At 49.9% G+C, this 24,468-nt stretch overlaps 1 protein-coding gene across 4 annotated transcripts in view; it reads left to right on the forward strand.

Moving 5' to 3' along the window:
- The window catches only part of Ssbp3 (single stranded DNA binding protein 3), a 140,541-nt gene extending 117,406 nt beyond the window's left edge, over positions 1-23,135 (forward strand). Inside the window, exons 6-18 of one of the 4 annotated variants that reach the window (XM_051188363.1) lie at positions 3,504-3,584; positions 4,503-4,562; positions 7,062-7,128; positions 7,212-7,288; positions 14,003-14,091; positions 14,601-14,649; positions 15,234-15,269; positions 15,733-15,787; positions 16,992-17,062; positions 20,693-20,771; positions 21,678-21,706; positions 21,801-21,902; positions 22,452-23,135. In XM_051188363.1, the coding sequence (XP_051044320.1) occupies positions 3,504-3,584; positions 4,503-4,562; positions 7,062-7,128; positions 7,212-7,288; positions 14,003-14,091; positions 14,601-14,649; positions 15,234-15,269; positions 15,733-15,787; positions 16,992-17,062; positions 20,693-20,771; positions 21,678-21,706; positions 21,801-21,902; positions 22,452-22,481 (825 nt within the window). In that variant the 3' untranslated portion in view covers positions 22,482-23,135. The remainder of the gene's footprint in view (positions 1-3,503; positions 3,585-4,502; positions 4,563-7,061; positions 7,129-7,211; positions 7,289-14,002; positions 14,092-14,600; positions 14,650-15,233; positions 15,270-15,732; positions 15,788-16,991; positions 17,063-20,692; positions 20,772-21,677; positions 21,707-21,800; positions 21,903-22,451) is intronic. The other 3 variants (XM_051188364.1, XM_051188365.1, XM_051188366.1) reach the window with 3 other exon arrangements.
- The last annotated feature ends 1,333 nt before the right edge of the window (positions 23,136-24,468 follow it).

Raw genomic sequence — 24,468 nt, forward strand, 5'->3', positions numbered from 1 at the left:
AAATAGGTAGTTCCTGGTAGTCTTGGATGAGTCCCATCCCTAGCCTGAACTCTCCTTCCCTGTAAATGAAGGACATCAGGGAAAGGGATGGCAGTATGTCAGTGCAGGGCCATCTATATATAAGCTATAAGCAAGTGATTACTGGAGCTGTGCTCAGCCATCCTGATCCACCCTAATGTGTTGCTCTTGTGGCAGAAAACCCCCAGCACCCTTTGGGGGAATGGGCCTTGGCCAGCTAGGATTCTAGACAAAGCTATTTTAGGTTCTTCAAAAAGCCTCCTGCAGCCAAGCTCCAGGAAGGCCCATGGGACACTTGTCCTGCCAGGGACAATGGTCACCGGGACACCCTCCTCGCATTCCACCCAGCTCACTTGCTCAGTGTCTGGGGATGTTTGGGAGAGCTGCCTCCCATCTCAGCAAAGGTCAGAAGCCTCCAGCAAAGACTTTGCTTGTTTGTTTTGTCCTACTTCCCTTGTAGTGTTTTGCCCATGCAGAACAAATTGAAAAGACCATTGAGTCCCCTTTCTCTAAACCGGCCATCAGCCTCTGGTTTGTGGCCTAATGAAATGAGTGGCAGCAGAGCCCTCACCTCCTTGTGGAGGCTGCAGTGCACCTGTCGTTTTCTTTACAGCAGCAGAGATTTTTCTCTGAACACAATGCCATTCTTTGTTCCCAGGGATGTGAGGCTATATGGGGTTCCTTCTGGGATGCTGCAGTGTGAAGGATAGAGCCCAGTCGCACAGCATAGTAAAAATTGTCCAAGCTGAGGACAGATGGTAGCTAGGGCTCCAGAGGACACGAGTGACCCACTGGCACGTGGATAGCTTTTTGCTTCCGGCCCATACAGCAGGCTCCAGGGAAAAGGCCAGGGGCTGTATCTGGAAGTTTGTAAAGCTGCAGGTCAGTGGCTGATGGGTCAGGGGTGTGATGTATTCCCCCAGGGAGATGACTTTGTCATGGTCATCTGAATTGAGGTTGCCATGGGGTTTTCTCTCTGGGTGATCGCTGTTAGCCTAGGCCAGGATTCTCAGACACCCCACACACACATTCCCCTTCACGTTTATAAGAAGGCATGGGAGCTGCCAATCCCCAGGTTCAGCAGCCCATTCCCTTCTTGTCCCCGTATGCCAGGGCCTCGCTAACAGCCCTATTCAGTGGGGCATCTGTCTTGGTGACAAACTTGCTATCTCCCCTTGGTCAGAGCCAGCCTTGCCTCCTGCACCCCACGGTACCTCTTGGGAAGATCTAGCCGCCTGCTGCCACTAGCCAGGCCTCAGACTTGCTGTAGAGCACTGACCCTCAAGACAGCCATCATGTGAGGCCCCAGGGTGAGCACCTGTGGGTGCTTCGAGCTGTTTTCTCCACTCAAGAGAGGTAGCCACTGGGAACTACTCCTGCCCAGTGGGGGCACACAGGTGTGAGGGGCTGGCCCGAAACAGTGTGCTTGCTCTGCAAATGCAGTCATGTAACCAGGGAGGGAGTCAGGACTGTTAGGGAGGAGGCATTCCCTGCTGCCAAGAGCCGGGGCAGTAGCAGACAAGCTTTTGCCCCCTCTTGGCAGCTGGACCTTACCCTTGAGCTCTCTCCCACCGACCTTTTTCATTTTCTTTTTTTTTTTTTTGGGGGGGGGGGGGTTGGCTTCAAATTATCTTGTTGTGTTTACATTACACCCAAGTTTTATGGTACAAAAGACTTGCAGGTGCAAATATGTCCCGCCTTCATTAACTTCCCCTCCCTTTTTAATTTATGTGATTTCAATTTTCCTTCCCTGTACTGTTAATTAGGGGACCCTCTAATCAGTGCCATTATCACAGTGGTATTCATGTTTAGGAAAGCCGCTAAACAAATGCTTGCAAAATTGCTAAATGGCTAATTAATGTCTGTTAATTAAGAAAATTGCTCATGGTAACAAACCATGCCGTTGCTGGCAGCCGCTCGAAAGACACACACTTGTTGAAATTAGCGTGGCAGGTAGGGGAACATCTGCTCCTCCAAGCTTTCCGGAAGTGAACAGCCCCTCACTTAGCCAAGAAACTCCAGCTAGGCCGTCCCCGGGGCACCCTCAGCCGTCACCTCTTGTTTTGTACCTCTGTGTTGTGTCTACCTCACCTCTACCCCCACCTCCTTCCCAACCACCCAGCGTCCCTCCCTCCGTGAGCAGAGTGTGGCTGTCTTGTTTTGAGACCTAAGGAAGGAACCAATCACTGTAGCTAACTTGTAGCTTTTCCTTTGAAAAAAGTAGCTTTCCTTACCCTTCATGAATGTCTGGAGTGTTCCTCCAAAATCACTTCCAACACTATGGTGGGGAAAAGGGCTGTGGGGTGTGTGACTCATGCCCTACCCTGAGTCCAGGTTCCAGTGGCCTGTTGGCCAGAAGGGGCGCCAAAGGCAGACTGTCTATGACCCACAATAGGAAACTTCTGTGGCACTGCCTTCTGCACATGTGTGTGAACACATGCACACACATGCACACGTACACTCTTTCTCAAACACACTAGTTCTACAGAGATACTTTCCTTCCGGCATGTGAGGCTTCCTGATACTTTCTTTTTCTTTGTTCCTTTTGTACTTACCACGACCCGAAGGTTTGACCAACTCTGTGGGCTAAGTGAATTAATTCACCTCCTCCTATTTGGTAGGGAGTGAAGGTGAGCAGAGCTTTGGGTCAGCTTGGAACTGTAAGTGGCTCACCATCACCCAGTATGGAAAGTTGGCCCTCTCTCCCTGAACCACCGAGAAGCAATAATCCTGCCTGTGCCACTTGACTCTCAGCCTGACTCTGTCACTTAGAGGCTGTGTGGCTGTGACCCGCTCTCCTCCTCATTTCTTGGGACCCGTTTTCCTTGTTTGTAAAATTTGAAAGAAGAAGACACTACCATATAGAGCTATTCTGAGCTATAGGTGAAATCGTGAACCACAGAGCCCTAGCACTCACAGGATAGACACTTGGCAACTATCTGTGTCCCACAGTGGCTTAGAATCTAGTGCTACCTGCTTCTCTGCGTCTGTCCACTCCCTTGATGAATACGGTCCCAAATGACCTGTTCTCTGTTTCTCAGACTGTGAGCTCCTCGAGGGCAGGGACTTCACCCTATTCCTTCTGTGTCTTCTGAAAGTGGTACTTCCAAGCTTTCTGTCTAGGTCCAGGGGCCCTGTCTATATATCATTGTCTGAGTCAACCAGCGTATTTAACATGGCAAACTCTGTTCAGCGGTAGCCTGTGTCCGGCCCTCACTCCTGTGTGCTTTGATGAAGGTGCTTTGTTTTATTTTTTCATAATCCCCTGTGAATGTATTGGTCAGCCTCCCTCCTTCCTGCCTGCCCGCCGTTGTTCGCCATTGAACCAGGACCCAAGCAGCGCTCCGCCACCTCCTGCCAGCCACAGCCCACCACCCGCACGCCCGCCGCCACTCTGCGTTTTGGTTTAATTTTTGTTCTTTTAAGCTTCTGCGCTTCTCCATGTGCTGTGATCTATAACCTGCCTCTACTGTCTGGCCTCACAGGGTCCTCCGGGGTCACAGCCCTCGCCGCACGCACAGCCTCCACCTCACAATCCCAGCAGCATGATGGGACCCCACAGTCAGGTAAACGCACTGTGGCTCACCGGCCCACCAGCCGGGGGGCGCGGGGCAGGAGGAAGGAGAGAGCCGCAGAGGAAAAACAAAAATCAAAACGTGCTCCAGCATTGCCTTCCAATCATAATTGACAAGTTTAACTTAAATATATAGATATATATATTTTTTCTAAAGACAGTCTTCATTTCTTGGACGTCCCACCAGTTTGGATATGAAACCAAGAGAAAAGAAACAAAACTATTTCTGTGACCTTGTCAGTGGCCTTTATGTTTTTGTTTTTTCCTCTCTCACTTTTGTTTGATTTTTGAGTTTGGTCAACCATTTGTTTGTAACCAAGGCTGCATCCCTGGCCTTTTCTCTGTGCGCTCTCGCTGCTGAGAAAGCTTTCTCACCCATTTCCCTGCATCAGTTAGGGAGCCCGCTGTCCCTTACTGCGTTTTTTTGTTTTTTCCATCATGTTTTCCCATAAGGCCTTGCTCCCTTCCCAACTCCCCCCTGTGATGGTTTCCTCTGTGTGTGCCCATGTGTGCCTGTGCGCGTGTGTCCTGCTCCTGTCTGCGGACCTGAAGATGGGATGTCTCCCTCCTTTTTCTTGATTTCTTTGCCCTCATGGAGCGCAGAGGTGGCCTCCTTTGCCCTGCATTGATTTAGCCATTCCGCGTCCTTCGTGAAGCCCCAGCTGCTGCCCCTCCGCCCAAAGTAGATTCCTGCAAGCCAGTGCAGGTTGGGAGACATGTGTTGTGTTGTGTGGATCTTTTGTTCCTCTGCCCAAGGGAAGTTTTGCCCGGAAGGAAGAGGCTACCGGACTAGAGAGAGCTTAAAAGAGAACTAGTTGTAATAAACTGGACTTTGCAGAGTGCAAAGTGTTTGTGCTTGTCACTGTTGAGTAGTTCAGGCTGTCATTGAACTAATTCCCTATAATTGCAGCCTTTTATGTCACCGCGATATGCAGGCGGCCCCAGGCCCCCGATCAGAATGGGAAACCAGGTACAGTACTTTTTCTTGTTTTCTCTTCTCCCTCGGCTGTCCTTAGGCCTAGTAGATCTGGGCTCATATCAAAAGTGAAGTGCAAGGCTAAGGTTCTCAGGTGGTGGGTTAAACTTGTCCAAGGGTCTGTTCTGAACTTGCCATGGTCCAGCATTTAGCCTGCCTGTCACAGGGAACTTGTAGTCAGGGAGCAGAGCTGGTGGGATTAAAGGGACTTGGGTCTTCCTAACTCTCCTCCCTTCCAACACCCTCCCCTTACCTCCCCCCCCCCCCCGAGATTTTGAGACTTGCCAAGGCTGGTAAACATAACCCTACTATTAGAGGGCACATGTTCTGTAGGATGCTTACTTAGATCAGGGGCCTGGGCCTGGCTTCAGAGGAGTCGGGTGTTTGTGGGATCTTCAGCCTGCTTCCCTGAAACAAGGAAGGATTTGCTCATAAAATTAGAAACGTACCCTGCTTATTAGGGGAGCTTTTCAGCCAAGGGTTGCATCCCATCCCTTCTTGTGGTCCTTCAGGGTTGACAGTTTGAGGTGAGCTGGCCTTCCTTGGTCCAGCACTTCAGGGTGGACAGCTAAAGAAGAACAGATGTCTATACTGAAGTGGACAGACAAATACAACCTGATGAAGGCATCGGGGAGATTTGTCTTTGTGCCAAAATATTTTTAGCCAGAGTTCTTCCCATGACTTAGCAAAAAGTCTTAAAATCTGACCACAGCCCCAGCACACCAGGAGCTGGAGTTTAGTCACCTATATTGGCACTCTCTCTGGGGCACTGGAAGAAAGCCCAGGTGACATGATATGGGGACTGTGGAGGAACCTCTTTGGTATGACACTGCCCAGCATATTTCCACTTGGCCGTTTTCCTCTCCCAGAGTCCTTAGTTTCCTGTTTTCTCCAACACAAAGGGGGCAAATTTAGACAAAAGGGATTGAGAAACCGGGTTTTTGAGCAACACAGGCATCTTGGATATGTTGCAGATGAGGAAGCAGGAGGAGGGAGGGAGGAGTGACTTTTCCAAGGCAGGCTTACCTCCAAGGGCATTTCTGTCCCCCTGTGGGCCACTGGGGGTTACAACAGCAAGATTATGACCCGTACCTACAAGGCTATGTTTCCTTCTCAGCTGTGAAGGCAGTTTTCCTTGGCCATCAATCACATACATATTCCCCCACCCCTACAGCAAAGCCCAGATGATCCTACCCCTGTTTGAGATACCCCACTGAAAATAGTAGTTCCCAGACCCCTTTCCCCACACCCCCAGCTAAAATCCCTGGTATGTAGCAGGTTTAGAAGCTATGGAGGAGTGCAGTACAAGAGCAGCCATTGTTATAGCTATCTGGACAAGCTAGGTGGAGTGTACTTGTATTGGGGATCCCCCCTCGCCACTAAAAGCCACCAGTCCAGATAGGCAGACGCAAACCGGACAGGTGAGTCACTGTTCAGGAGCTTGAGGGGGAAGAAGAGGTCAGTTAAATTTAGGATGCAGGGGCCCAGGCTAGGCAGAGGAACTGAGTGGCCTCAGAAAGCCCCCTAGCCTCGTGTTCCTGTTCTGAAGCTGGAAAAGCAGGGGTGGGGTGGGGTCTGTCCCTTCAACTCTCACCTCCTTGTTGAGCCTGGTTAGCATTTGCTGCTAGCATTTTGTAGCAGTCAGGGCTGGGGACCCTGTGAAGGTCCCCGGCCCCCACAAGCACTGGCTCCTTCAACCAGGAGCTGTGGCCCTCTATCGCCAAGGCTTTTCTTCCGGAAGCCAAGAGTTCCTCTTTGGCCCAAAGGTCCCACGGGACACTTGGCCTACCCTCTGCTGCTCTCTTGTTTTTTCAAATTATAGCTAGAATAACTTCATCCCAAAGCAATGACTTTTAGTCTGTTTTCATAGCACCCTATCCCATACTGAAGGCTGTCACACTAGCACCTACTTCCTAAAGAACAGGCCATCATTAAGCAACCTGTTCTCTACCAGTAGCTTCTTTGCTGCCTCTGGAGTGGGAGCAGATGGAAGCTGGGAGGCCTGGGTGGCTCTGCTGACTCAGGCTCAAGCTCTTAGAGCCCTGGACCCCAGTTAACCCAACCTGCGTCTCGAAGGCTGCTTGGCTCACATGTAAAGGCCTCCTTGTGGTGATGGTTTTTAACCAGTGGCTCCCTCTGAGGCCTTGGTATTTGGGGATATACTTAAGATGAGTTACATCTCTGAAGCAAAATGTGCTGCCCCTTGTGTGAGGGTGGAGTGAAGCCATAGCATGCCTCATTTCCGGACTGCAGATGTGCAGGTTCAGATAGAGAGCCTAGCTTCCTGATGCTACAGTTTTGACTGATGCTTGCAAGAGCTGTCTGCCCTGCTTTCCAGAGCTTTTTTTTTGGGGGGGGGCGCTACCCATCTTGCAGAGATGGCTCCAGGAGGCCGGTTGGGGAGCAGGGTAGGGCAGGGAGATGTGTCTTCTTCTACCCCCCCCCCTCAGTTCTAGAAGCAGTGACTCAGACTATGTCTCATGTCTCTCTCAGCCTCCAGGAGGAGTTCCTGGGACACAGCCATTGCTGCCCAATTCTATGGATCCCACACGACAACAAGGTAGGGTGTTGGCCTAGGGCATTGGGAGGGCTCCTGTTTGCTCTACTCCTTACAGCCCGTGGCTCATCCATTTTCTTACACAGGTCACCCCAACATGGGAGGATCAATGCAGAGAATGAACCCTCCCAGAGGCATGGGGCCCATGGGGCCTGGCCCACAGGTAAGCAGCTGCCTGTCTGCCTGTCCATCTGTCCCCCCTGCCATCTGTGTGTGCTCCCGCCTTCTTTCCTTTCTCCACAGTCTGTCAGTCTCCCACATTTCTGGCTCTCAGTTGAGAGGAAGGGCACATTTAGGTCCCCAGCCCCCCTCCCTGCCTGTGGGCTGCTGGGTGGGAATAGGCTCTGGGCAGACAGTGGCTAGACCTGATAACCCCAGAGAACCTGGGCACAGGACACAGCCAGGGAGCCATCTGGGTGGCAGAGTCCTCCAGGGTAAGTGTCCCAGCATGTAGCTTGAGGACTTTGGAAGGTAGAGGGTCTAGTGTCACAAGCTGTGAAATAGGATCTCCAAAAATCCAAAGCCACTTCCCACCCCAAGTGGAATAGACTTAAGAGGGATCCAGGACCACCTTGTGACTCTGGTGGAACGTGCATGAGTGGCCAGGATGTCCTTGGGTTACTTACTTTGACTTCTCTGGACCCCTCACCACCTGCCAAATGAGGGTCTCTATCCATCTTCTTGGTAACAGTAACAGACCAGACCACCGTGATCTGGGACTGGTTTTATCACCCCCTGTTCTGCTCCGTGTTGCTTTTGACCAGTGGGCTCTGTGATGGAGAAAAGTTAATTTACAAACCCGGACGGTCCTTTTTTTATAGTACGCTGTGTGTATCTACAACTGAATAGTTAGCCTCTTAGACACACCACACAGGGGTCTCCCAGGCTGTTCCTGCTCTAGAACCTTTCTTCTTCTCTGAGTATTTGAATTGTGGCAGGGTTATTCCACCTTCCTTAGGGAATTCCCGGGAAGTCAGTGAGCAGCTGTGCGTAGTGGAATTGGGAGGGTTTTGTTCTCTAGAATTTTCTGCCCTCCTCTGAAGTCTCACTTTGTCTCTTCCTCTTTATTATAGGTGACTGGGATTCTTTGGGTTCCCTCCTCGGGTTTCCAGTGTCCTCCTGTCCCGGCTGCTTGGGGGCCTAAGAGGCCCCCAAACCATTCACTCCTTCCCTGAATCCCACAGCAAACCAACCTGCTGCTTTTGTCAGTGGTGTTGAAAGATTCTAGCTAAATCCTCAAGGGAGGAAGGGCCCCAGCAGTCATGACTTGGGTGATTTTTGTTTTTGTCTTCCCAAAGTCTCCCCAAGTTCACGATCCCCCTTCCTGTCATCTTGAGCTGACCACAGGGCTGCCCTTGGACAGGGCAGAGGGCGAGCTTTGAAAGTACAGCCTCTTCTCTCAGAGTCAGAGGTGGGTCTCTGTCCCCTTGGTCCAAGCCGTGTGGTAGTCACTGCTGGTGAGGAATTGACAGAGGTGGTGGCACGGTGAGATCTTGGTTTCCCTGTGGGGACTCTGATATGTTCAAGAATCACATCTCTGAGACAAAAATCAGTGTCCACCGTATAGGGTACTGAAATACTCGATGTGCAGTGTGATTCCTGGGCCTTGGAAACCTCCAAGAAGAAACCGATGTTTTCTAACTTTAAGAATTTAAAACTGCTGGGTATGTTGGTTAACACCTTTAATCCCAGCACTCAGAATAGGAGGCAAAGGCAGCTGGAGCTCTGTGAGTTCCTGACCAGTCAGTGCCACATCATGAGACCCTATCTGAGTACCTGACAAATTCCAGGCCAGCTTGGGAAACAAAACAAACAGAACTTAAAGCCAATGTTTAGGACTTTAGTTGTTTAGATTTGATTAGGCTCATTTTCTTTTCCTGTCAAAGTCATTAACAGCTTATTAGGACTAATAGTGAGGTTGTGTGAGGGTAGAGGGCGTATGTAGCTCAGTGGCAGAGCTGTTGGCCTAGCATGCATTCGGTCCTTGATTTTTATCTCCGGCATCACAAAAAGACAGGGCCTGGACATGTAGGTCAGTTGGTAGAGTACCTGGCACCTAGCGTGGGGCACGAACCCATGGCTCTGAGATTAAGAGTCTCATGCACCTACCAACTGAGCTAGCTACAGGGATTCTCTGATAAGGTAAAACCACATGGAGATACATAGATTAATCGGTATGGGTTAATAATTAAGAGAGAACTAGCCAATAAGAAGGCTGAGTCATTGGCCAAGCTGTTTATAATTAATATAAGCCTCTGTGCATTTATTTGGGACTAAGGACCAGGTGGAAAAGAAACTCCATCAAGTTGGCTGGATGTGACCCTAGGACTTGGGAGGAGAATCAGAGTTCAAGGTCATCCCCAACTCCACAGTGAGCTTGAGGCTAGCCTGAGCTACATGAGAACCTTAAACAACAGAAACCTTGCAGAACTAGAGTAAAAATGAGACTCTAGTCAGAATGATGTTATCAACATGATTACAGACTATTCCAAGGCTTTTTTTCTTGGCTCCTGAGCGTCACACCATATAAGTCTAGCACTCATATGAAGAGGCAGGGTCCCAGAGTCTGATCCCTTGACCACTTGTCATGCAACATCAATGTAGAGGGCCTAAGGTGCTTTGTTCATATCATCCAGAACATTCTGGGTAGGGTGTAATATTAAATCCCCAAAACAAACTCTCTTGAGCAGCCTGGAATCCCCATACCAATTTACCATGAGACAAGAAGGCTTAGAGATGATTTAGTATTGGGACATGGACAATCGAGGAGTGGGCATCAGGGTCTTCTAAGACGTAGCAGAGTAGTGTTGGACCCTGTCTTAGTTATTGTTCTGTTACTGTGAAGAAACATCATGACCAAGGCAACTTCTAAAGGAAGGCATTTACTTGGGGGCTTGCTTACAGTTTCAGAGGGTTAGGCCATGGTATCATGGTAGTAAGTCTAGAGGTGGGCAGCAAGCATGATGCTGGAGCAGTAGCTGCGAGCTTACATCTGATATACAAGCCGCAGGCAGAGAGACTTGAGCCTGATGTGTGCATTTGAAACCCCTATACCCACCCTATGACACACCCTCTCAACAAAGTGTGACATACCACTCCAACAAGGCCATACACCTCCTAACCCTTCCAAACAGTTCCACTGACTGGGAACCAAGCATTCAAACATGAGCCTATGGGCAGGCACCTTTCTCTTTCCAACCACCACAGATCCCAAGGCTTCGGACTAGAGAGGACAGACCCTTTGTTCCTCTGTAATTACTCATTCCCCGACTGTTGAGACTATACTGCCCGGGCATGGTAATGCACAAGAGGGAGTGACTTTAAACGTGGTACTGGGAGACACTGTAGTCTCCTGACTCACCTCTTACTCCTGTTTGACAAAATGGGTTGCCAGGAGGTGACACCTTGTGAGACAGGGCAAGAGTGGCTGTGATCATTATTTCCTTTCTGCAGGATGTGCATTCTGCCTTCTGACCTAGGCCTTTGGGGGACAGCCAGCTCTCAGGCAGCATATTTGAGCACCACTATATGAGTCGTGCTGTGCTGAGCTAGGCATAGAGGTATGATAACCTAGGGAAGAATCAGGATGTATTTGGCTAGTGACCCCTCTGGAATTCTCTGGAAGGGAATGGGAGACAGATATATGTGGTCTGGGGCTATTTTATAGGTTTTAAAACCAGGTAGAGTGGCATTCTAGTTTTTGACCCCGAATCCTATCTCAGCCCAAAGGAATGAGCAGACAGGTGGCACCTACTTCTTTTCCTCCAGGGTCTGTGATGGATTTAGTGTATATAATTACCAACGGGAAAGAGGCAGTACTTCCATCTAAAAATCATGTATGTTAACAATGAGTGCCCTGTTGTCCAACATGTGGAGAGTGACTTCTTAAACAAAGCTCCATCTTTCAGGCTCTTGTTCACACTGGGTAAAGCAGGTTCGAGACCCTTGGAGACTCAGGTTCACATAGAGTACATTCTTGATTCTCCAGGGACAGTCCTGTGCCACCCAGAGAAACTGTATGTCCCAAGGCTGATAGAAGCTCAAGGCCTCAGAAGGACCACTTAACCTATTCAGAGCATCTGAGGCTAAGTGAGAGGAGTGAGACACTGGGAAGCCTCCTACCGCCAGGCACCGTGGCTTAAAGCAAAATAGGAGGTCAGCCATGTCCTGTGCCCCTCCTCCTAAAAACACTGCCTGTATAGCTTTATGTTTCTTTGCAGATGATGATAGCCTGATAATAGTCTCATTTGAAGAAAAGGCTAGCACGGGGCAGGTAACAGGAAGCATGAGAGTCCCCCTGAGGGAGGTATAGGGCTGTGGGACAAGTTCCTCTACTCACCAGCTGGGAGGATGGGAGGGATTGTGGTCCTGTCCTCTCTGTCACTACAGAGCAGTGCTGAGGAGGGTATAGGGACAGCCCCTGTGTAGGGCCCAGTTACCTCCAGCAGCTCCAGACCTTCGGTATTGATCTTCTAGCCCCCATGTGGACTTGGTCTCAACCTGGTTTCAATTCAGCTTCTGTCCTGCCTTACTGGTCCTTTCTGGGCCTCCGGGTTATCATCTTGTAAAAGTAGGAGTTATGGAGTGACTCTTTTGATGGGAGATGTCATTCTGTATATGTTTCTCATACTGGTAATGAATAAAGCACTGTTGGCCAATAGGAAAGGAAGATAGGAGGGACGAGGAGACAAGGAGGAAATAGGAAGGAGGAAGGAGGGGTCAACATGGAGAGTCTGGAGAGACTAGAACCACCAGCTGCCTCTCGCTGGTAAGACCACGTGGAAATACATAGAAATGGGTTAATAATTAAGACAGAGCTAGCCGATAAGAAACTAGTAACTGGCCAACAGAATTATATCAAATACAGAGTCTCAGTGTGTTAATTGGGGCTGGCGTGGCGGTGGGACCAGGCCAACGATCGGCGGGAGGAAAAAACAGTACTCTTTACACTCTTTGGGGCACATGCATCTGTAGGAGGAAAACTTGCCATAGCTCAGTGCAGGATGTTGCCTTGTTAGCAAACTGGGTAGGATTAGAATCCTGTCTGCAACTTCCATCTGGGGCCGTGTCTTAGGGTTTCTGTTGCTCTGAAGAGCCACTGTGACCACAGCAACTCTTACAAAGGAAACATTGAATTGTGGGTGGCTCACTACAGTTTCAGAGGTTCAGTCCATTGTCATCATGGAGGGGAGCATGGCATCCAAGCAGTCATGCGCTAGAGCCGAGAGTGCTGCATCTTGCAGGCAGTTATCTAATTGTCACACTGAGGGAAGCTTTAGGAAGAGAGACCTCAAGGCCTGCCCCACAGTGACACACTGCCTCTAGCAAGGCCACACCTCCTAATGGCGCCACTCCCTTTAAGGACCCCACAGGCAGTGTGCTGCATGTCTGCATAGCCTTCTTTTGGTCCAGACTTTGTGGTGGCATCCTGGCATGCCAAGCTCTGGAGTGTGAAGCTTGCCTCTTCCTGGGAAAAGGGCAGGTGTGTAGCTCAAGTCTCCATACACTCTTCTCTAAGGGCACCTCAGAACCAACACTTCAGTCAGCGTGGGTCCCTCTTATGCTAGAGACACCTGAACTTTTGTTTCTGTTTCATAGATAAAACAGGGTTGTGGCCCTGCATCCAGAGCCTGGCAACAGGCCCTTGTCCCCGCTTAGCTCATAGCCATTCTGCTCCTTTATCGCCTCATTTTACAATCTCTACTGAAGTTTCCATGACTGTTGAATATCCACAGCACACATAAAACACATGGCATAGCTCTATCTTCCGTAGTGAGAACTGTCATTTATGTAGTTGGCGGAGACATCAGCAAGTGGCCAGGCTTGAGAGGTCCACTGTCCTGTGCTAACCATGCAGAGTGTCTACCCACAGCAGGCCGAGGGACTGAGGCTCTGTGGAAGCTTGCTGCAGCCTGCCCTTGCCGTAGGTCTCACTCCTTGCCAGGAATCTAGATATCGCTGACTGGATCTTCTACACTCAAGACCTCCATGGATGACTTAACAGAATAGCAGGCCCTTCAGTAGGGAAGTGTGGGAGACAGTCCCTCGTGAAGACCTGTTTTTAGCTCAGTGTTACTTCTGTACTTGCCTGACCCAACATTGTCACCTGGTTTCGCCTTCTTTCTGTCAAGAGGCTTTGGGAAAGATCTAAGGCTCACGGGTGAGACCCTGATCTGCCATTTGCTAGGTGTTTTTGGTCAGCTTCTCCCTCTTAGACCTCCAGTCTCTTCTTGTGAAGTGGAACCAGCTTCAAAGGAAAAGAGTAGTGTGTGCATAGCATTACGCAGCTCACACTAGCGGTCCCGTTGCTTCCTCAGATGCCCGGTGGGCAGTGCCCAAGCCTGCAGTTGGTGCCATTCTCTTCCCTGATGGTGTCTGTGTTGTTCATTAAACACCTTGGGGTGTAGGCTTGGGGTATAGCCACGAGGACACTGTCCTGATGTAAAAAGGACCTTCAAGTCCAGCAGTATGGGAGGGATGGTCGTGTGGCTGGTAGGGAGGGTGCTGAGCATCCTGAGGTCAGTGGGATGGTAGGCTGGGGCCCTTAGACTATGCATGTGACCCCTGTCACCAAAGTTGAAACTGGTGGCCGAGTCAGCCCTTCTAACTACTGAGGCCTGTGGGAAGGGGCTAACAGCAGCTTGTTGAACAAACATTTTTTAGGGAATATCATGTTGAAGCCCCTGAAAATGCATTGACTGTTGTGACTGTCCCTCTGTGCTGGCTTCTTGTCATTGTGGTCCCTGTCACTTGGTCCCCATCCTTTCTGAAAGAATGTATGATTTTTTTTCCTCATCAGGTTGTCTTCACAAACTAACCCTCTCACTTATATTCTGTGTTTGTCTCCCCTCCCCGGTTCCCCTTCTCCTTCTCATAGACTGACCCTTGGTTATCGTTGCAGAATTACGGCAGCGGCATGAGACCACCACCCAACTCCCTCGGCCCCGCCATGCCTGGGATTAACATGTAAGGCACAAAAGGCCCTGGCCACTGCTTCAGAGCCTGTGGCCTCCCCACCCACTGTTGGAGCCCCAGAGGACTCATAAGAGTCACTGGTGCCTCTCTGGACCTCAGTTTCCACACAGGGCTGTGTGCCAGGCACAGTGTTGGACACACTCATTATCTTCAGGCTACGCCTACAAAGGGTGGTTATTCCCTGCCTGTGATGTCACTGAGGCACAGAGAGGTAGAGTGACCTTCTCAGGCTTGCACAGCTTCAATGGCTGATCTCTAGTGATTGTATGAGAATCTGTGGCCTATCTTCCTAGGGAAAAGCAGAAAGACTTTTATGAATCATTTTATAAATATTTTATAATTTACAAATATTACGTAAGTTTGAAGGAGCACGTTAAGTCTCCACCCAGGGAACGAGCCCTCACTACCCCAGAGTCAGATGGCCTCTAGGACTTGAGCTTCTCTGCCCCTGCTGCGAGTCTATAGCTCCGCTTTCATTGTCCCCGTCTCTCCTTCTCCAGGGGCCCAGGAGCTGGCAGACCCTGGCCCAATCCCAACAGTGCTAACTCAGTGAGTATCCAGGTCTGGCGGGACGGCATTTTCCAGGGAAGAGAATCTGGGCACAGGGCAACTCCTGTCCCCAGGAAGAGGTGGCGGGAGGGAGAACTACAGTAGGGTTCTACCTGATGCCTCTGAGAAGGAGGCCCATGCGGGTGGAGCCCATGGGCAGTGTGCGGGGTCCTCTAAGGCGGTCCTGCCCTGCAGAAGCTCATGGGTACCAGCCGAGAGCCCAGACTCCAGGTGCATCATGTGTTCAGAGTACAGGGTTTGGGTGTCTAGCATTGAGGGGCCCAGTGCAGACAAGCTGGGAAGAAGGGGTGAAGGTGCGTGTGGGTGTTGCTCTCTTCCACCATCCCAAATGGAAGGCCTTCTGGGACCCTATCCTCAGGTTCCACTAAAGACTGGGAAGACAATCCCCAGGACCACTGCATTGTGGTTTCAGTCATGTCCCCAGCCTCCTCCGGAAACTGTCTGGGTCACTAATTCACTGGGTCCCAAGCCTCTCATAAGAGTGGATTTGGAAATGAAAGGGCACAGTACTTGTCTGCCAGGGAAGGCAGTTCCAATACATGGCTCCTAAATCTTCTTTCCAGATCCCGTACTCCTCCTCATCACCTGGTACCTATGTGGTAAGTGCAGCTATGGATTTTGACTATCTAGTTCAGATGACCAACTGCCTGACAGGAGAGCCACTCGGGGTCTATTATGTTCCGTGTGAGAATACCTCTGAGCCCGATATGCAAATTGCCAAGGCTTTTGCTGTCAGTATTTAGGTATTTGTACATGCCTGGAGTGGCTCCAAACATGACCCAGAAGGTTTTCCTTCTGAGTAGCTACCCAGCAGGCTGTGTATTCCCATTAGTGCATCTGGCTGTCACTAGTAGGTGTGCACACCCACCTCTGATGCCTCTTGGCTTGAGAGGGAGAGTGTAAGTCCAGCTTCCTTCAGGCTTGTGGGCTCCAGGTCTGAGTGCAAGAGATGCTCAGCACCAGAAGGAGCCAGGCTTATCCAGGCACTGGCAAGTAGCATGGAGGCCTCCCCAAGCCTCTTACCACCACAGGTTACTGATGACAGCTTTTATCTTATCTCAGGGACCCCCTGGTGGTGGCGGCCCTCCAGGAACCCCCATCATGCCTAGTCCTGCGGGTAAGAGGGCTTGGGGGGGGTAGATAGGTGGGAGTGGGGTGCTGTGTGGCCCTGTGGGTCTTTTCAGCCACTGCTTCCTGAGCAGTACATCCTCTGCCAGCCACTGACACCTAGGGATTCAAGGGCTGTGAGCCCTTGACATCACTAACTCATTGTGTAGCCTCAGTCAGGTGACCCATCTTGTGCTCCTTACACTCCTTGGTAAAGAACAAGGCTCTTTGCCCTGGGTGACTCAGGGCCTCTGGGGCCCTGGCAACGTGGGATCCAGAGGTGTGTGTGTGTGTATGTGTGCACACGCGTGTGTACACACACACACACACACAGACTCTCTCCCACACTCCCCCTGAGGTTCCAGATCTCTGGGCTTCTGGTCCTGTGTGTAAGAGATCTCCTTTCATCTCCTTTCCGTTTTCTTTATCTGGAGAGGACATGCGTGTACTTGAGGGCAGATGCACACATGCACATACACACAATGTCACAATTATCTGTCTACTCGCTAAGAATAGCATTGCAGTCAGCCGGAAGGAGTGCGGCACGCATCCCCTACCCAGCCCAAAATAGAGGGCACATTTCTGCTCCTGAGAGAACACTGTTAACTGAGAAGACTTTCCTGGGTAGGTGGGGAGTGGCCGGAGCCTCCTCTTCCAGCTCCCTATAAAGGAAAGCTGCTCAGCTGCAGGGGTGGAGCTGGCTGCAGCCACACCGGCTCCCGCTCCAGCTCCCCCTCTGCAGCATTGATGAGCAGCATGACCTACATTCAGACTGGGTCACAGTAACCCACTCCATATGTTAATACATCCCCAGCCCCAGCCCTGTCTCCCTCCTACCCCCTCAGCCTAGCACAGTGGTTCTGGGTAACTTGGTGCATTTTCTTTCCCTGGGTGGGGCTGAGAGGCAGCACAGGTGTGTCCTTGTGTCCTTGCTAAGCCTGTGGAACAGATCTGAAGTCCCCTGCGCTGTACCTGCCCTGCCTCCCAGATACCCTGAAATTCCTGGGTTTGTGGCTGAGTGGTTTTCACAGTTGAATTTTCTGTGATTAAAAACTTTGTGAATCTTCATTAAATACAAATTACCCAGAAGATGGTGATACTTAGAAGAAATTTTAGGTGATAAAATACAAAAGAATGAGTTCAAGTGCCACGAGTTTGTTTTAATTAAGAAATAAATTAATCACCTCAACTGTACGGTTTCCACTATTCTACAGATTCAACAAATTCCAGTGACAACATCTACACAATGATTAATCCTGTGCCGCCTGGAGGCAGCCGGTCCAACGTGAGTCTGCTTTTCTACTCATTTACATACCAGCTACCATAACAAATCATAATTAACTTCATCAGCTGAGGGGAAAGCAAGTGTAATTGATTTCAGCCATTTGTTACCAAAGATGGATAAAATAAACCATCAGGAAAGTGATTGCCTCTTGGGCAAGTCAGTCCCCATCTTATCGATAGTGGAGGTGGGAAGGGCGGGGCTCACCTTCCTGGTCAGGTATGAGGGTGCTGGCAAGGCTGCAGGGCGCTCTGACTTAATCCCCATTCTTGTGACTGGCTGTGCCACCTTAGGGAGGTCTTTTCTGTTTCCTAAGCATTATAGCTAAGGGTGGGACCTCAGATGTGCCTTTGGGAAGCTGCCTAACCCATGCCAGTGCCAGTGTGGCAGCTGTTTACCTCTACTCCAGTTGTCCTCTCATCTGGAAATCCACCTGCCCCGGTTCTCATCTGTCTGTCCCCAGTGCCAAGTCCCTTAAGCACACTCTAGGAGACTTCCCTATGCAACTCCTGCCTGGCTGCTGTACAGTCCATCATCCCACTTGCCTCTGGAAGGAGGAGACGATCCGGTCTAGTGTTGGTCCTGGGGCTTGGAGGAGGTGACCGTGGGACCCTCTGGTTTTGTGGGCCCAGTTCCTAATACAAGAATCAGCTCAGGTGTCAGATCCCACATGTGGGCTACCCTGCACTGAATATGGCACACGTTTGTCTGCGTTTGTTGATGAGGAACGAGTCCAGGCCCTTGTGCAGGGCAAGCACATGCCCTCCTCCTGAGCTCCACCACTAGCACTAGGTAGTAAATGCATTCCATCTCCCCGGCCAGGGCCATGTGCTGAATAAATATGGAAAACTATTATACAGTACTCCCACCCACCCACTAATCATTTCATCCAGATTTTAACACTAAAAACTCTATATCCTGAGGTACCTCAGGCACAAGCCCTGTTTTGTAGTAGTGTGTGTAGACAGTTGAGTGGAAAGAGTACCAAACCTATACAGAGGCCCGCTGCATGGGGTGGAGCACGTGCATGGCTTAGATCATCTGTTATCTATTGTCACCATCATGGTATTTTCCCAGACCGTGGATGCTGGTGGGCATCACTCAAGCTGTGTTAGCCTAAGGGCTGTGACATCAGGGCTGCTGCAGTTTCTACCCAAGTTTGCATCAAGGTGGTACTGGATTTGCATTTAACATTAATACTGTGACCATGTGCTTGAGTTGAGGTTGTTGAATCTATGAACTGCGATGGTGCCAGCTCCAGTGTGACCCAGACAGCTCCAAAGAGAAAGCTTGATGACCCTTATGTTTCTGACAAGTAGAAAGGCACACAGCTGGATGAGGGCACTTACAAACATTATTGCATTGTGTGTAGACAGGTACTTAGGGCTGGTCAGAGAAGGTGTAGCTACTAGCACACCCTTCTGAACCAAAAGCTTTTTTTTTTTCTTCAAAGTGGTATTGGTGTCCAGTCAGAAAGTGACCTCTGAGTTGACTGTGAGCATATATTAATGTGAGCATGGCATCATTGCATTCCCTGATTGCACGTAACTAAGGCAGTTGTGTTCTAGATCTAGTGGTTGCATCAGACAGTCCTATGTGTGAGTTGAAGGGAAGGGATTTTGACAACAGACGTTGTCCCAGCCCCTTGGGCAGAGCTGTGTTCTCGGCAGTATACCAGTGACACTGTAAAACACAAGAGCTGCATCCTGAGTGTGCAGCTCAGGCCTAGAGCATGTGCCTCAAATGCAGGAGACCCTAGGTTCGACCCCCAACACCACCCAAGAAAAGAAAACAAGAAACAATTTCCTGCTAGGTCCTTTGATTTAAGAACTGGAATTCTGTGTTATCTTGATTTCCATGAGGCTTTTAATGAAATTGCAGAAAGCAGAACTGTTCTTATTAAATCCAGCTCAAGTTTGCTCATTGATCTGCATGTTCAGCAAACAGTTTTAATATCACTCTTGGCAAATTCATCTGAAGCCTCTCACCAGTGGAGCGAAAGCATCTCACACCCCTTGTGCCACCACTTCTGTGACAACGGCCTTCATGATGAAAGTTTAGGTTACTTTTCACTTCACAGAAGAACTTTATGCAAATCTTACTTCATAGAAATAGAGAATACTAGCCAGGTGTGGTGATAAATGCCTTTAAGCCTAGCACTCAGGATGGAGAGGCAGGTGGATCTCTGACTTTGAAGCCAGCCTGGACTACACAGAGAAATCCTGTTTCAACCCTCTCCTGCCACCCTTCCCCCAAAAAAACAACAACAAAAGAATACCTCTGTTGTGTAGCTGTAAAGTGATAGTCATTGCTGGCAACCACAAAAAAGTTGTTAAACGTTGGCTTCAAAAACTCAATACTTCTGCCAGGCAGTTGTGGCCCACGTCTTTAAGCCCAGCAGAGGCAGGTGGATTCCTTGAGTTTGAGGCCAGCCTGGTCTATAGAGCAAGTTCCAAGACAGCTAGGGCTATACAGAGGAACTATGTTGTTTTTTTTGAGGGGGGGTGGGACAAAATCACACCAGTATTATTGCTGGGTATGGTGGCAGTGTATGTCTTTAATCCCAGCACTCAGGAGATGGACATGCAGATCCCTGAATTTGAGGTTGCCTGGGTCTACAAAGCAAGTTCTAGGATACCCACAGCTACACAGAGAAACCCTATCTCAAAAAAAAAAAAAAAAAAAAAAAAAAAAAAAAAAACAGAACCAAAGACAACAGACAAGAATACCCCACAACTCACAGTTTTTAAGATGAGACAAGTTGGTATGGTGGCTCACACCTGTAATCCTAGCATTCAAGCAGCAGAGGCAGGAGGATTGCCATGTGTTCTAGGTGCACCTAGACAACAGCAAATTTGAGATTAGCCAGGGCCATATAGTGAGAACCATGTAAAAGCAAGTGTGACAAGAAGGAATACCCACATCTGACCTTGAGTTCTGGTGAGGAATAAGTCTCAAGCACTGGTTGTCCAGGCTATACTCAGTGGTAGCTCAAGACCATGAAATGTGTGGCCTTGTGTTCCTTCCTTCCTGAGGTGTTGAGAGTTGCAGACCAGATGGAGTGGAGTAGAGTCTTCACCTCTGCCCCTGACATTTCCAGCGTCTGAGGGTTAGTCCCATAATAGGCTACCCTGCTCTACCCTCTGCTTCACCTCTGCTCCAGGAGATTATACGATTCACTTCCCATGCTCGACTTCAGTTTTCTCACCTGTAAAATGCGGGCGACAAGTTTGTGTCATTTGTTCTGGTCCATGTAGTCAAGATACATTCCTGTACAGTGATGGCTAGTGAGCCAGGAACCTACCCAGGAATGGATCAAGCACTGTGAGGAGGCTCAGGAAATTGCCGGACTGGCTGTGCGTGAAACTTGGTAGCTTTGGTCTGGTCCCCCCCCCCCCAAGTTTGCTCATTTAGACTCGTACATAGAAGGAGACCTTTCCACTGGGCAATCCCCAGGACCAGGCACCTGGGTACCCAGTGCCTAAGTCTGCACAAGGAGACCCACCTGGAGCATGCTGGGTATCATTTCTAAGCAGTTGGGGCCCAGGGCCTGAGTCTTTGGGGTGTTTGGGAGGTGGGACAGGTAGATGCAAAGGGCTTGGGTCCCCTAACCATGCTTTGCTTACCTCACAGTTTCCAATGGGTCCTGGCTCAGACGGCCCAATGGGAGGCATGGGCGGCATGGAGCCACATCACATGAATGGGTCCTTAGGTAAGCCAGCACCTGTGCACACTGCACTCTGCCTCTGCTCCTGGGTCACCCGGGACAGTGTTGGCCGTGACTAGGCACCTAGGAAGGTCCTGCTGTCTAGACCGAGGATTCTCTACATAGAAATAATGTGAACCCACATTCACGGTTCCACAAAGGAAAGGGTCCTTCTCCGAGAATGGAGAACCCCACAGGAGAGCTATCCAGCAACTGAATCGGGCCAGCCATGGTGACAATACCTACTGTAGTGTGGCACTCAGGCTAGCTTGGGTCACACACAGTAAGACCCTATTTGAGAGTAAAGAAAAATGTACTGCATACAGGTATAGTCCTGTACTAAGCACTGACTGGAGGATGCTTGAAACCTGAGGAAGATAGCGCTGGGCATAGTGGTGCATGTCTTTTATCCCAGCACTCGGGATACTGAGATGGAGCATGGTGAACTCATGACATGCCTAGCCACATGGTAAGGTCCTGCCTCAAGAGCAAATGTGGCTGAGGAAATGGCTTAGTCAGTAGTGTTTGTTTGGCAAGCATGAGGACTTGAGTTTGATCATCGGCACCATGTAAAAGCCAGACACAGTGGTGTATACTTTTAATGCCAGTACTGAGGAGGCGGAGACAGAAGGATCCCCAAGGCTTGCTGCCGGCCAGCTGTAGTTGAATCAGCTAGCTAAATCCAGGTTCAGAGAGAGAATTTGTCTCAAAAAGGGAGGTGGAAAGCACCTGGTGGTGATCTCTGACCTCCCCCAATGTGCACTTGCGTACACACATATACGTTAACACAGTATCTACATATGCTCGGCACCCCCCCCAAAAAAAAGAGAGGAAGGAAGGAAGGAAGGAAGGAAGGAAGGAAGGAAGGAAGGAAGGAAGGAAGGCCCTGACTTGACTCTTTTTCCCTTTTAGGATCAGGAGACATAGATGGACTTCCAAAAGTGAGTGACACTTGATGTTCCCTCCCTCAGTATCACCCTGTCTGTTAGGTCAGGTTGTTGGGGACATAGATTCACCTCCTCTCTCTTTCCACAGAACTCTCCTAACAACATAAGTGGCATTAGCAACCCTCCAGGCACCCCTCGTGATGATGGCGAGCTAGGAGGGAACTTCCTCCACTCCTTCCAGAACGACAATGTAAGTCCCCAAGCCCTGACTTCTGATGCTTGGGTCCTGATGGCTCCCTTAGGCCAGGGGCCCTGTAAGTGCCTGCTCATTGCCCTGCTCTCCACCTGGTTATTTTCCACCCACTTGCTTGTGTCCTGCTGCCTGGTCCTCCCAGGAGCACTATGAAGGCTGAAACATTGGGCATTCACAAGCACAACTGGCTGGGAAAGCCCTGAGCTGAGTTGGTTAGGCAGCACTGCCCCATGGGATCATTCAACCAGAGATTTCCTGGGCCCTCGGTGCCAAGGGACCAGGTGGCCTTCTATGCCCATACTCATTGGTGAGAACAGCTTTTGAGAGCCCCCAGATTGGGGCCAGCCACAGCACCCTGCAGGAACCTGGACTCACTACACCCTAGTCTCCTGCTGTCTTGGTCCCCAAAGAGCTGACTTCAAAGGGATAAGAAGTAGGGCCATTTGTGCTGCCAGTTCCCAGAGGTGTCACCTAGCTCCTGCCTCCTTGTCCATGGCCTTTCCTCTATACCTGACAGCCATCCCCAACCCTGCTTCTCCCCTGCAGTATTCTCCAAGCATGACGATGAGTGTGTGACCCCCCCCCCAAGACGCTGAGAGCCGGCATTGCAGGCAGAAGATGCCAGAGATTATGCAAGAAGAAGTGAGGTGTCGATGCCAGGAGCGGGGGGAGGGGTCTCCTGCCCCACCCACCCCTCTCACCCACTCCCCACCTTTCCCAATTTTAGTTTCATGCAATAAAAAGGCCAAACTTTTATTCCGTAAAACATGAAGGACAAAACTCAAAAGATGTATTTCAAGTCAACAATCAGAAAAATCCCACCCTCCCCTCCCCCTAAAGGACCTTTCTGTACATGACACTTTTTGTTGTTTTTGTTTGTTTGTTTGTTTGGGATTTTACCGTTGCTGGGGTTTTTAATTTGTTTTTTTGGGGGGATTTCTTTTGGGGGAAATTTTTTTAATGGAAGCTTCTAGCAAGCCCTACACCCCACCCCACTCAACCTCTTTGCTTTCTTCTTTAAAAAAAAAGAAAAGAAAACAAAAAAAAAAAAAAAAAAGAAAAGAAAAGAAAAGGAAAGGAAAGACAAAAAACAAAAAAAGGAAGAAACCCACAAACCCTGCTGTCTGTCCCCAAGTCCTGGCACCAGGAAAGCTAGCCTGGGTGTGCCATGTCACGCTGACGTTGTAGCCATCTAAAAATAATAATAACAATAAACTGGACAGTTTACAATCGGTGGTTTCTTTCAAAAACTGTTTGGGGAAAAGGAACAGAAGTCAACCATTCCCACATGGGCCTTTGGGGTTTTGCACTGGGTGAGGAGAAGCAGGTGTCTGCTTTGTTCTGGCTGGCCGTCAAAACACACCGACACCCCAGTCCTCATCCTCTGGCCAGAGAGCCCAGAGCCCCCAACCTGCTGTCGCCTAACAGAGACCATCGCTGTGACCCAGCATACACACTGTTCCAGGATAGCTGCCTCTCCAGACCTCGTGCCCAGCCGCTGGGGCCTCCAGCCCCTCGGTCCGCACCGTCTCCTGGCAAGACTCCTGCTGGCTGGGTAGGAGAGGCCCCACCAACAGGATGGCTGCGATCTGAGACATGGAAGTGACCTCCACGTTCTGGTTCCCAGATCCTCACATAGTGCACATGGGCAGGGCGGGCTGAAGTGGTTTTCTTTCTTTTTTTTTTTTTTTTTTTTTTTTCTCTCCTGTTTGTCCTTTTTCAAAGATGGGTATTGGTTAGAATCGCTCTGTATTTGCTTGGAACTGGATGGACAGACTTCGGTATTGCTGTGGGGGTGGGGGAGCACCAGCAACCAAACAGACACTGTTTCCAGTTTTTATTTTCAAAAACCCACAACCTGATGGTGGAGCTGTCCCCTCCCAGGAGGGGTGACTTGACTGCCCTGGCCTCCCCCGTGGCAGCCTTTGTGTCTTGCCCTGAAGACACTGGATTCTTTGTACATTTACACCCTCCTTGTGCCGCCCACCCTTGTAGCTGGTCTTTGTTTTCTTACCTCCCCTTTCTGACCCATGTATATCATATTATGTGAGATACCATCTGCCTGAAAAAAGACCTTGTGCGGATTCTTGGGAACATTGTAGCTGTTTCTGTGTTTTTTCTTACCTTGTAGTCTGGTTCTGAATTATGAGAGGAAAAAAAAAAGTAATTATGATACATTGTAGTTTGTGTACGATATATGTTGATAACGTTTTATTAAAGGGACATCTTTTTTCCGCAGCCCTTCCTGACATGTTTGGGGACCCGGGTAGGAGCTGATGATACTGAGCAGGAGGGAGCCTGTACTGTTGCCTTTTCCTGAGCCTGAGTTCAGTGCTGAATACAATGGGGGGGGGGCAGGTGGGTGCCAGTCACCTCAAACCCTTGGATGTTTGTTTTGTTAACAACTTCCATGCCCAAAGTACGTGATGTGTGGGGATTGTTGGGGTGGTAGGAGGGTGTGTGGGTGCTTGGCTATTGGAAGGTTGATTCTCCCCCACCCAATACCTTTTTTTTTTTCCCCCAGGCAGGGATAGGGGTGGAAGAGGCAAGGATTGGGTGGGCC

The sequence above is a fragment of the Phodopus roborovskii genome, unplaced genomic scaffold (assembly GCF_943737965.1).
Source record: "Phodopus roborovskii unplaced genomic scaffold, PHOROB, whole genome shotgun sequence".
Taxonomy (NCBI): Eukaryota; Metazoa; Chordata; class Mammalia; order Rodentia; family Cricetidae; genus Phodopus; species Phodopus roborovskii.